The following is a 13,125-nucleotide window of genomic DNA, read 5'->3' on the forward strand; positions in this document are numbered from 1 at the left end:
TATCTATTTCTTCTTGAGAGAGCTTTAATAGTTTGTGTGTCTTTCAAGGAACTTATCTATTTCATCTATAAGTTATCAAATTTATTGGCATAAAGTTGTTCATAATATTCCCATATACTCCTTTTTATTATTATCATTTTTTGAGATGGAGTCTCGCTCTGTCACCCAGGCTGGAGTGCAATGGCACAATCTCAGCTCACTGCAACCTCTGCCTCTCAGGTTCAAGCAATTCTCCTGCCTCAGCCTCCGGAGTAGCTGGGACTACAGGCACATGGCACCACGACCAGCTAATTTTTGTATTTTTAGTAGAGACGGAGTTTTACCATGTTGGGCAGGCTGGTCTCAAACTCCTGACCTCAGGTGATCTGTCCACCTCGGCCTCCCAAAGTGCTGGGATTACAGGTGTGAGCCACCACACTTGCCTCATATAGTCCTTTTAATATCTATATAATCTATACTACTGTCATCTCCCTCACTCCTGATATTGATAATTTGTGACTTCACTTTTTTTCCTATCAGTCTCACCAATTTATTGATGTTCTTGATGAACTAGCTTTTGGTTTTATTGATTGTCTACGTATTTTTGTTTTCTATTTTACTGACTTCTGCTCTTCTCTCTATGATGTCCACTCTTCTAGTAACTGTTTTTGTTTTTGAGACAGGGTCTCATTCTGTTGCCCAGGGTGGAGCGCAGTGGCACAATCACAGTTCACTGCAGCCTCAACCTCCCAGGCTCAGGCAATCCTCCCACCTTAGACTCCTGGTTAGCTGGGACTACAGGCACATGCCACTACACCTGGCTAAGTTTCTGTGTTTTTTGTAGATATGGAGTCCCCCTATGCTGCCCAGGCTGGTCTTGAACAGCCAGTCTCAAACAATCCGCCTGCCTCGGCCTCCCAAAGTGGCAGAACTGCAGGCGTGAGCCACTGTACCTGGCCCTTCTGGTAGCTCTGGGTTCCATTTGCTTGTCATTTTCAAGTTTCCCAAGGTAGAAGCTGAGGTCATTGATTTGAAATCTTTCTTTCCTAAAACAGGCATTTAATGCTAGAAATTTCCCTTTACTATACTATAACAGCACCCCACAAGTATAGAAATCTATTGTTTTCATATCAGTCAATCCAAAAGACTTTCAATTTTCCCTTTGGACTTCACTTCTGACCCATGGGTCACTTAGAAATGAGTTTTTCCACATATCTGAGGCTTTTCCAGGTTATCTTCCTAGAATACATTACAACTTAATGATACTGAGGTCAGAAAACATACTCTGGATAATTTGAATGCGTTTAATTTAGAGACTTGTTTTATGGCCCAGCATCTGCTCTATCTTGGCAGACATTCTGTGAGCACTTGAGTGAGTGTCTCTTCTGCTGGTGCCGGGTGGAGTGTCCTGTAAATGCCAATCAGGTTGCATAGGGACGGTGCTGTTCAAGTGTTCTAGATCCAGATATTATGGCTACGTGTTCTACAAATCATTGAGAGAGGCTACTGAAATCTCTATCACTGTGGATTTGTCTGTGTCTGCTCGTAGTCGTCAGGCTTTGCTTCATGTATTTTAGCTCTGTGGTCAGGTGCATAAACATTCCAGCTTGCTATGCGGGGCCGATGAACGAATCCCCCTTCGTTATTATGAAACGACCATCTCATCCTGGGCAGTAGCCTTTGCTCTGAAATCCCCTTTGTCTGATGTTAACAGAACCAGTCTAGACTGCATCTAATTCTGGTAAGCACGGTGAACTTCTTTCTGTTCTGTTACTTGTAGGCTATTTTTGCCTTTACATTTAGAATATGTTTCTTGCAGGCAGCAGCATATACTGGGTCTTACTTTTCCATTCAATCTGAAAAATATCTTTTACATTTAATGTCCTTTTTGACATAACTAGGTTTAAATCTACCATCAAGCTCTTTCTTTCCTTTATTTGCCTCTTCCCCTGTTTCTGGCTTCTTTGGGATTCACTATTTTTATGATTCTAATCTCTTTTTTTGGTTCATTAGCTATAACTCTTTGTTGTGCTTTTAGTTGTTGCTTAATTGTTTATACTATGTACCTTTATCACAATCTATCTTAATGATATTATGCCATTTCACACGCAGCATAAATTAGTTTCCTGCAGCTGCTGTAACAAATTACCACAAACTGTGTGGCTTAAAACAAAAAAAAATTTATTATTTCACAGTTGTAGAGACCAGAGTCCAAAATTAGTATCACTGAGCTGAAATTAAGGAACTGGCAGCACCACGTTCCCTCTAGAGTAGGCGCTAAAGGAGAATTGCTCCTACCTCTTCCAGCTTTGGTGGCTACTGCATTCCTTGGCTTATAGCTTCATCACTCCAATTTTCAAGGCCAGCACCTTCAAATCTTTCTGTTCTATCGTCACATGGCCTTCTCTGTGTATGTAAAATCTCCCTCTGCCCCCTTTTCATACACATGTGATTGCATTTAGTGCCTACCCAAATCATCCAAGACAGCCCCCTCATCTCAAGATCCTGAATTTAATCACACCATGAAACCATTTTCCTTATAAAGTAATATTTACAGGTTCCAGGAATTAGGACCCAATATCTTTTGGGAAAAGAGGGGAACATTATTCTGTCCAGCACAAATACACGTCAATTTCTGCTCTTCCAGCCTTTATGCTATTGTCATACAATTCACTTCTACATGTTATAAACACTGAAATATATTATTTTTGTTGCAAACAATTAATTTAATTAATCTCTTTTTAATATTAGGCAGGGTCAGAGTAACGAAACGTAGTCTGGGGCTAGGCAGGCAAACCCTTCTGAATACTCTACCTGCTGCTCTACGAGAGCTGAGGTTTTCCACTCCGACTTGTGTGATTACAAATTCTTCCTGGTCCTGTGTGGGTTTCAGCAATTGTTCCTTCTAATCCTTTTAAGTGGTTCTACCTGCAGCCCTGGGTCATTTCCTCACGAGCATGTGTTCATCAATACTCAGCTACACACATGAGAGGGTACTGAGAGGGTACTGTGCAGTTCTCCGGAGCTCCCTCTGCAGCTCTCTTCCCTGGCATTCTTCCGTACGGGCTCTAGCCACCTTGCATCTCTGGACTCCCAGCTCTGCCTCCTCAACCCAGCAAACCACTGGCTCAGCCTCAGTTTCCTCTCAGTTTTTCCTCTTGCCATGGCCAGGCAGCAATGTAAGGAAATTGTAGAGCTCTCCACGTTAATTTTCCTGTGATAACTACTCTTCTTTGCCTGATGCCCAATAACTTGAAAACCACTGTTACATATATTTTATCCATTTTCAACTATTTCAAGGCAAGAAGATAAATGCTATCCTTGTTATTCTATCTTAGCTAGAAGCAAAAATCTTTCATTATTTTTTAGCTGAATTTCTTAACATATTGTTAATATATTTTCCAGTCACAAATATAAATATCTATTGATCAGAAGTGGTGGTTCATGCCTGTAATCTCAGTGCTTTGGGAGGCCAAGGTGGGAGGATCGCTTGGGCCCAGGAATTCTAGACCAGCCTGGGCAACATAGCAAGATCCCATCTATAAAACATTTAAAAATTAGCCAGGTATAGCAGCACTGCCTAAAGTCCCCCAGGTACTCAAAAGGCTGAGGCAGAAGGATCACTTGCGCCCAGAGATTCAGGCTGCAGTGGGCTATGATTGTGCAACTGCATTCAGCCTGGGTGACAGAGTAAGACCCTGTCTCCAAAAAAAATTTTTTTTAATAAAAAGTAAACAAAAAAAAAAAAATCTATGAATGTTAACTAACACTCTCTTGTATAAATGTATCTGGCCAGGTGCAGTGGCTCACACCTCTAATCCTGACACTTTGGGAGGCCGAGGGGGATGGATCACAAGGTCAGGAGTTCGAGACCAGTCTGGTCAACACAGTGAAACCCCATCTCTACTAAAAATACAAAAAATTAGCTGGGTGTGGAGGTGCGAGCCTGTATTCCCAACTACTCGGGAGGCTGAGGCAGGAGAATCATGTGAACCCAGGAGGTGGAGGTTGCAGTGAGCTGAGATCGCACCATCACACTCCGGCCCAGGCAACAGTGCAAGACCCTGTCTCAATAAATAAATAAATAAATGTATCTTAATTTTTCAATCTCCCTTTTAGTGGTAAGCTATTAAGGTTATTTTTAATTTTCTTTTTTTTTTTTTTTGAGACGGAGTCTCGCTCTGTCGCCCAGGCTGGAGTGTAGTGGCCGGATCTCAGCTCACTGCAAGCTCCGCCTCCCGGGTTAACGCCATTCTCCTGCCTCAGCCTCCCAGTAGCTGAGACTACAGGCGCCCGCCACCTCGCCCAGCTAGTTTTTTTGTATTTTTTAGTAGAGACGGGGTTTCACTGTGTTAGCCAGGATGGTCTCGATCTCCTGACCTCGTGATCCGCCCGTCTCGGCCTCCCAAAGTGCTGGGATTACAGGCTTGAGCCACCGCGCCCGGCCTATTTTTAATTTTCTAATGGGATGAACAGCACTGCACCAGTATCATTACACACTTTCCTAGGGTAAGCGCCCTAGGTGAGACACATAATAATCTAAAGCTTTATGTTTTCCCAAATTGCCTTCTTAGAAGGTTGTATCACCTCTGACAAAAATCTGCATATTCTTAATGTTTGCCAACTTGATAGGTAAAAAAGGTTCTTATTTTTGTTTTAGTCTCAGTCTACTGATTACTAGGATCCTAATCAGCTTGAGTTGCTCTAACAAAATACTACATATAGACTAGGTGTTTTAAACAACAGGCACTTACTCGTCACAGTTCCGGAGGCTGGGAGTCGGAGAACAAGGTGCCGACGGGTTGACAGTCTTTTCTTAATAATTTATAATTGCTCTTTACACAGGCTAGTAACCTTTGACCTACATGCTGTCAATACTTTCCCCAAGTTCAATTTACTTTCAATTTTGTTGAAGGTGGATTTTGACATATTGAACTATATTCCAGTCAAAACAGTTTTTTCCCGTATAATGTTAGCCTTCCTCAAACTAAGATTACATTTTTTGAAGAAACTATTTCATTTTTTCACATTTAGGTAATTAAACAGAACTTTATGCTTGTTTGCAATATGAGGTAGAGATATAATGTTGTCCCAAAGTCAGAGAAATATATCATTTCCCTCATTTCCCTACTAATACAAATATGTTACACCCATCATAAATCCACACAGATACACATACTCTTCTTTCTGTTCTATACCGGTTCTAATGTCCAATCACTATTTTAATGTCACATATATCAAATCTCACCATATTAGCGTTGATTTCTTTTTCTTTTTTTTTGAGACAGAATTTTGCTCTTGTCACCCAGGCTGGAGTGCAGTGGTGCCATCTAGGCTTACCACAACCTCCACCTCCTGGGTTCAAGCAATTTTCCTGCCTCAGCCTCCCAAGTAGCTGGGACTACAGGCATGTACCACCACACCCAGCTAATTTTTGTATTTTTAGTAGAGACGGGGTTTCACCACATTGGTCAGGCTAGTCTCAAACTCCTGACCTCAGGTGATCTGCCTGCCTTGGCCTCCAAAAGTGCTGGGATTATAGGCGTGGGCCACCACACCGGGCCTAGTGATGATTTTAAGATATTCTTTGCAGTTACGTATTTATTCTTACAGTGAACAAGTTCAAAAATACCTCTACTAGAATTTTGATCAAGATTATTTTAAATTTCTGTGTTAATTTAGAGAAAATTCAACTTAATGATATAAAAACTTCCCGTCTAGAAAGTAGTCACCTATATCTTTCAGAAACATTAACAGAAGTTTTTATAAAGTTTCTGCATATTTCTTATCAATTCCTTGGAATTCAATACTTCAGTGCTACTGTGAACTAGATCTTTAAAAGTTATTATTTTCTAGCTGATTTTGCTAATATATGGGAGAGCGATGGATTTTTGTATATTTATTTTTACCTAGCCACTTTATCAAAGTATATGATATTGTAAGAGGCTGCTCAAGCGAGCATTCCTGGGTATTCCCAAGAGAATATTGTGAAAAATGTGTAGGCCCTACCTACTCAAACAGAATGCAGAAGTGTGTTTGGGAAACAGGACAGTAAGGTACCTCCATTACTGTATTTTTAACAGATTTTCCAGATGATTTTGATGCTCATCCATACTTAGGAACCAGTAACTTAGACCTCTTTAGAGAGCTTAAAGCAGACTACATTTTCACAATATACATGAGGTTTTTTTTGTTTTTTTGTTTTTTTTGAGACAGAGTCTCGCTCTGTCGCCCAGGCTGGAGTACAGTGGCGCGATCTCGGCTCACTGCAAGGTCTGCCTCCCAGGTTCACACTATTCTCCTGCCTCAGCCTTCTGAGTAGCTGGGACTACAGGCGCCTGCTGCCACGCCCGGCTAATTTTTTGTATTTTTAGTAGAGATGGGGTTTCACCATGTTAGCCAGGATAGTCTCGATCTCCTGACCTCGTGATCCACCCGCCTCGGCCTCCCAAAGTGCTGAGATTACAGGCATGAGCCACCGCGCCCGGCCTACATGAGGTTTTAAATGACTTCCTACATTGAAAACCTCAGAAGCTGCCATTTATATAACCTCATTGGAGACAAAAATCAGTCTAGCACAAAAGCTATAAAAAAGTTCCAAAAGTTTAATTATATTTTAGGGGAGTTAACAGGAAACAGCGATGATCAGTAAGTTTCCATAAAACATATTTATATAAAGTACCACCTTCGGCTATATACCCTGAAATCCCTGCAAAGTATGGAGTGTATCCTATGAAACCATGGATAACCTCTCTGATCCCAAAAAATCCTTTTAACATGCTCTTCTGTAGAACAAGAAGCATAATGAACTCAGCATTACTCCATAAAAACAAGAGACAGACTAATGTGAAAACCATTAACAGTTATTATTTTGATTTAATATGGCAAATAGAACCACAAATCAATCTTAAGATGTCTCAACGTACTTCACTAATATATGAATATGAGCCAACATTCCATGAATTCCATTTGAAAATGCTCAAAAGACAAAATGACAAGAATAAAGCCTGATGCACTCAGATTGGAAGAGATCTTGTTTCCTGGGTCAATAAGCTTTCAGAGAGAAATTATATTCTCTGAGACCTGGATGGTGGAAATCAGATGAACAATCACCAAATGTTTGCCGAGCATTTAGGGTCATTTCACAAAAAAAGTGAAGATGGCTGGGCACAGTGCCTGTAATCCCAGCACTTTGGGAGGCTGAGGTGGGCGGATCACGAGGTCAGGAGACCGAGACCATCCTGGCTAACACAGTGAAACCCTGTCTCTACTAAAAATACAAAACTTTGGCCAGGTGTGGTGGTGGGCACCTGTAGTCCCAGCTACTTGGGAGGCTGAGGCAGGATAATGGCGTGAACCCCGGAGGCAGAAATTGCAGTGAGCCGAGATGGCGCCACTGCACTCCAACCTGGGCCACAGAGCGAGACTCCATCTCAAAAAAACAAAAATAGTAAAGATAACATATAGCTTTGGATGATGGGCATCGCGATGGGATGTGCTTCCCGTTCAGGTGGCTAATGAACACATCTATCGCAGTTACTTCTTCACAGTGTTTCACATGCATCATCTGATCCCACAAGAACTGCGTGAAGAGGGATTACATTTTAAACATGAGCCAGTAAGGCTCAAACACGTTAAAGCTTATCTAAAGTCACCCAGCTTACACAGGCAGCAGACATAGAATTCAAACTTTTTTTTTCCTACTTTTATCATAGTGTTGTATTCTACAATAGCATGCTAACTTAGAATTTTTATATTTTTATTTTCAGGACATATGCTCATTTGTTATTTCATTTTCTTCCCAAAATATTTCTACAAATTAGACAGAAACAGAACAGAATCATACACAGTATTTCACAAACAATAGAAATGAGTTAACCTAAAATGAAAAGGTTTTCTGAAATCACTTTGAAAGTATATAACACAAATGCACAGAGGCATTAAAAATAAGCAGATCACCAAAAAAAAAGACAAATTCTGTAGGATTCCACTTACATGAGGTCTCCAGAGCAGTTACACTTATACAGACAGAGAGTAGAAAGGGGCTACAGGAAAGGATGGATGATCAGGAGTTTAATGAAGACAGATGTTCCGTTTTGAGAGATGAAAAACTTATGAAGTAGATGGCAGTGACGGCTGTACAACATTATGAATATATATACTGAACTGTACACCTAAAAATGGTTAAGATAGTAAATGCTATATGTGTTTTACCACAATAAAAAGAAAACAATGAAAAGCAATGGCCAAGAGGAAATTTTTTAAAACAACAAATGAATCACCAGGTGCCATGGCTCACGCCTGTAATCCCAGCACTTTGGGAGGCTGAGGCGGGCACCTGAGGTTGGGAGGTTGAGATCAGCCTGACCAACATGGAGAAACCCTGTCTCTACTAAAAATACAAAATTAGCTGGGCGTGGTGGCACATGCCTGTAACCCCAGCTACTCGGGAGACTAAGGCAGGAGAATCGCTTGAACCCAGGAGGCGGAGGTTGCAGTGAGCCAAGATCACACCATTGCACTCCAGCCTGGGTAACAAGAGTGAAACTCCGTCTCAAAAAAAAACTAAAAAAAAGAATCACCACACATTTTTGTCAGTACTAAAATCAAGATTATTTGTCTAAAAATTCTTTTCTGACTGACTATAAAGAGCTTTTTCTAGCTTCTACCAGGAAAATAACATGAATTATTTATTCCAAGGGAAAGTAAAGCAAGGTAACTATTTCACACACGCCCATCTGGGTAACAGATTTCAGATATCATAGGTGCATGTCTCCTACTCAGCCATTGGAAACAGGCCTAAATATATTTACCATCTACAGCTACTAGGAACAACGGTCAGAAAGACAGTCAAAAGCAAAGCAGCTACAAAAGAAGGTGCTGCTAGTTCACCCCAGTGAGAAAGATCAAGCAAGGAAAGCTGACCTCCAGTCAATGCCCCATGACCCCACTAATCCCAAAGCACAGAGGAGTGGGCTCCAGCCACTGCTAGGAGCACCAGTACAATACGACAGCAAACTGCCAAAAAGAGCCAATGAGAGAGACAAAGGGGACCGCCTTGTGTTGTTCCCACTGTTACAACAAATGCAAAAATATCAAACCACAGAGGATTTTAAAATAACTATAGTTGCTAAGGGTGTTAAGTAAACATAAACATGTTGTTCAATTACCATAATGGTTTTAATTTTTGCATAAAAGATTACAAAAGGGGAACATTATTCATTTTAGTGTCTGGATATCCTTGTATATAGCTAGAAATATGGGAAAAGGGTCCTTCTTCATGGATTTTTGAATCCATTTAAAATAATTGGGACATAGAATATTCTAGCCCATTAAGACTGAAAATATACAAAGTTCTTATTTTCTCTAGACAGTTCAAAGTGCAATTACCTGACAGACTGTGCCACTATGTTTTCACATATTGTCAGACAATGATTCACACGGTCTTTCTTGGTAGCTGAAAGTTCTTTCTTTCTAAAAATAAGAAAAAAGAAGAAGGAAATGAATATGTGTTCAATTACCCACTCCACTTACTTCTACACCTCATTCATTCATTCAATGAGGGTTTCTCGACTACTATGTTTTTTGTTTTTTTTTTTTTTTTGAGACGGAGTCTCGCTCTGTCGCCCAGGCTGGAGTACAGTGGCTGGACCTTAGCTCACTGCAAGCTCCACCTCCTGGGTTTGCGCCATTCTCCCGCCTCAGCCTCCCGAGTAGCTGGGACTACAGGCGCCCGCCACCTCACCCGGCTAGTTTTTTGTATTTTTTTAGTAGAGACGGGGTTTCACCATGTTAGCCAGGATGGTCTCGATCTCCTGACCTCGTGATCCGCCCGTCTCGGCCTCCCAAAGTGCTGGGATTACAGGCTTGAGCCACGGCGCCCGGCCTCGACTACTATTAATAAACTGTTATACTCCACGCTGGGGGCAGAATGGGGATCTGGACAGGGAAGCACAGTGCATGAGTTCACCAATGGCTTTCAAGCTACACTGTGCACAGAAAAAACAGATGATGTTACTAAAGCAGTTTATTTCCCCCGATTTTATTTCATTTTACTTTTTTTTTAGAGTCAGGATCTTGCTCTACTGCCCAGGCTAGAGTACAGTAGCACAATCATGGCTCACTTTAGCCTTAAACTCCTGGGCTGAAAGGATCCTCCCATCTCAGCCTCCTGAGTGGTGGGGACCACAGGCATGCACCACTGGGCCTGGCTAATTTTTTTTAAATGTTTTGTAGAGATGGGGCCTCACTATGTTGCCCAATTGCTCAACCTCCTGGCCTCAAGCGATACTCCCATCTTGGCCCCCAAAGTGCTGGGATCATAGGTATGAGCCACCATGACTGGCCTCATTTCCCCCATTACAGAGAGAAGAAATTGAAGTGCCAACCATGACGTTCCCAAGAACACACAGATTTGAAGTCATAGAGCCAGCATTTAAACCCAGGTCTTCTGGCTTTAAATCTCCTCTGTATTTCACCAATACTCAATTTCACGTTTGGAGCATGTGTTAGCAGCACTAAAGCCGAACTGCATCTTATAACCAATGGTATAGTTTGATTAGAAACTTTTTTTCTTTCACAGAAGATGATGGCAAAGATTACAAGAGATGGGAAATTCAATTCAAAGAAACACAATATAATACCTACTCTATATACCAGGCTGCCTTCAATTCTCAAAATCGGTAACTGATTGCAGTCAACATACCACACAGACCTCAGTAAAACATAAACAATGGCTAACCGCTTCTATATCCCCAAATAGCTACGAATAAGCCTCCTATTAAGACTTCTCAGCCAAGCAAAAGGAGATAAACAGCCTGGCAAAGATGATCAGGCTAAAGATGCCTCCTTCACACCCAAACCTATGGATTCAGATGTCTTCGCAATAGGCACTATCAAAATAAAGTAGAGAGGGGTGATGCAAAACATAGGACCAACTAAAAACAACTAAACTAAAAGACTACTAAGTTTTCGAGAAAATTATATTACCAAAGAAATAAAAAATCTAACTTAAAAACACTGCCTTGCTATCTCATTTTGTCCAATAAGCAACCTTGGAAATTTAAGAAACTAAAACTAATTCCTTCCCCCATGGAATTTAGTTAGATGATGAACTGATAACTCAAACTGACTTGTTCTACATGAAAAGTAAGTATAGTAATTAAGTGAAAAATAAACCACCTTGCTCTGAGCAAGAACTGGAAAAACAGGATAAGAACAGTCCTGGCTTCTCAATCACTTTTGGTAAATGCAGTCACTTTAACTTCACCTTAAAAATTAAAACAAACGGCCAGGTGTGGCTCACACCTGTAATCCCAGCACTTTGGGAGGCTGGGGCGGCAGATATCTGAGGTCAGGAGATCGAGACCAACCCAGTCAACATGGTGAAATCCCGTCTCTACTAAAAATACAAAAAATAGCTGGGCGTGGGGGCTGGCGCCTGTTATCCCAGGCACTCGGGAGGCTGAGGCAGAAAAATTGCTTGAACCCAGGAGGCGGAGGTTGCAGTGCACCAAGATTGCGCCACTGCACTCTAGCCTGGGGGACAGAACAAGACTCTGCCTCAAAAAAAATTAAACAAATCTCAGTCAGCCTCCTCTAATTGTGTAATCAAGGCATCTGCACAGGCACACAAGTGTAAGGAGGGGCATGTAAACTCAAGGACACTACAGCATTCTATAATCACATTTTATAAATTATCAAAGAACTAATTCTAAAAATGGTTAATTTTATGGTATGTGAATTATAATTCTTTTTTTTTTTTTTTGAGATGGAGTCTTGCTCTGTCGCCCAGGCTGAAGTGCAGTGGCGCAACCTTCACCTCCCGGGTTCAAGCGATTCTCCTGCCTCAGCCTCCTGAGTAGCTGGGATTACAGGTGCGCACCACCATGCCGGCTCATTTTTGTAGTTTTAGTAGAGATGACATTTCACCGTGTTGGTCAGGCTGGTCTCGAACTCCTGACCTCGTGACCCGCCCTCCTCGGCCTCCCAAGCGTGAGCCACCGTGTCCGGCCTAATCTCATGTTTTTTGTTTTTTGTTTTTTGAGACAGAGTCTCACTCTGTTGCCCAGGCTGGAGTGCAATGGTCGGATCTCAGCTCACTGCAAGCTCCACCTCCCGGGTTTACGCCATTCTCCTGCCTCAGCCTCCGGAGTAGCTGGGACTACAGGCGCCCGCCACCTCGCCCAGCTAGTTTTTTGTATTTTTTAGTAGAGACAGGGTTTCACTGTATTAGCCAGGATGGTCTTGATCTCCTGACCTCATGATCCACCCGTCTCGACCTCCCAAAGTGCTGGGATTATAGGCTTGAGCCACCGCACCCGGCCCTTCTTTTTTTTAAAGAATCTACAAATCTTGTCAGATCTTCCTCCAAGAGATCCAGAATCTGACCACTTACCATCACCACTGCTACCAGTCACAAGACACCAGCATGTCTAGCTTTGATTACTTCAGTAGCCTCCCAACTGGATCAGGGCAGACTTTTTTGAATTGAAGTTTGTTTTTTTTTTTTTTTTTTGAGACGGAGTCTCGCTCTGTCGCCTGGGCTGGAGTGCAGTGGCCGGATCTCAGCTCACTGCAAGCTCCGCCTCCCGGGTTCACGCCATTCTCCTGCCTCAGCCTTCCGAGTAGCTGGGACTACAGGCGCCAGCCACCTTGTCCGGCTAGCTTTTTGTATTTTTTAGTAGAGACGGGGTTTCACCGTGTTAGCCAGGATGGTCTCGAACTCCTGACCTCGTGATCCGCCCGTCTCGGCCTCCCAAAGTGCTGGGATTACAGGCTTGAGCCACCGCGCCCGGCCAAAGTTTTTTAAAGATAATTATTGGTTCACGTGTAGTTGTAAGAAATAACAGAGATCCAGTGTGCCCTTTATCCGGTTTTCCCCAATGGTAACACTTTGCAACACTATTTAATATAGTACATTATCACAACCAGAATATTGACACTGATACAATCCAGTGATCTTACTTAGATTTTCAAGTTTTATTGTTGTTCATTTGTGTATTTAGTTCTATACAATTTCTTTTTTTTTTTTTCTTTGAGACAGAGTCTTGCTCTGTCACCCAGGCTGGAGTGCAGTGGTGCGATCTCAGCTCACTGCAACCTCCGCCTCCCGGGTTCACGCCATTCTCCTGCCTCAGCCTCCCA

At 42.1% G+C, this 13,125-nt stretch overlaps 1 protein-coding gene across 3 annotated transcripts in view; it reads right to left on the reverse strand.

The window, feature by feature from the left end:
* The window catches only part of HTT (huntingtin), a 169,122-nt gene that overhangs the window by 144,796 nt on the left and 11,201 nt on the right, over window positions 1–13,125 (reverse strand). For all 3 annotated transcript variants that reach the window (XR_002730577.1, XM_023206823.1, XM_023206822.1), the window contains exon 2: window positions 9,370–9,453. Coding sequence is in view for 2 of the 3 variants with exons in the window: in XM_023206823.1 (XP_023062591.1) it covers window positions 9,370–9,453 (84 nt within the window). In the remaining variant the exon portion in view is untranslated. The remainder of the gene's footprint in view (window positions 1–9,369; window positions 9,454–13,125) is intronic.

Source organism: Piliocolobus tephrosceles, chromosome 3 (genome assembly GCF_002776525.5).
Source record: "Piliocolobus tephrosceles isolate RC106 chromosome 3, ASM277652v3, whole genome shotgun sequence".
NCBI classification, from domain to species: Eukaryota; Metazoa; Chordata; class Mammalia; order Primates; family Cercopithecidae; genus Piliocolobus; species Piliocolobus tephrosceles.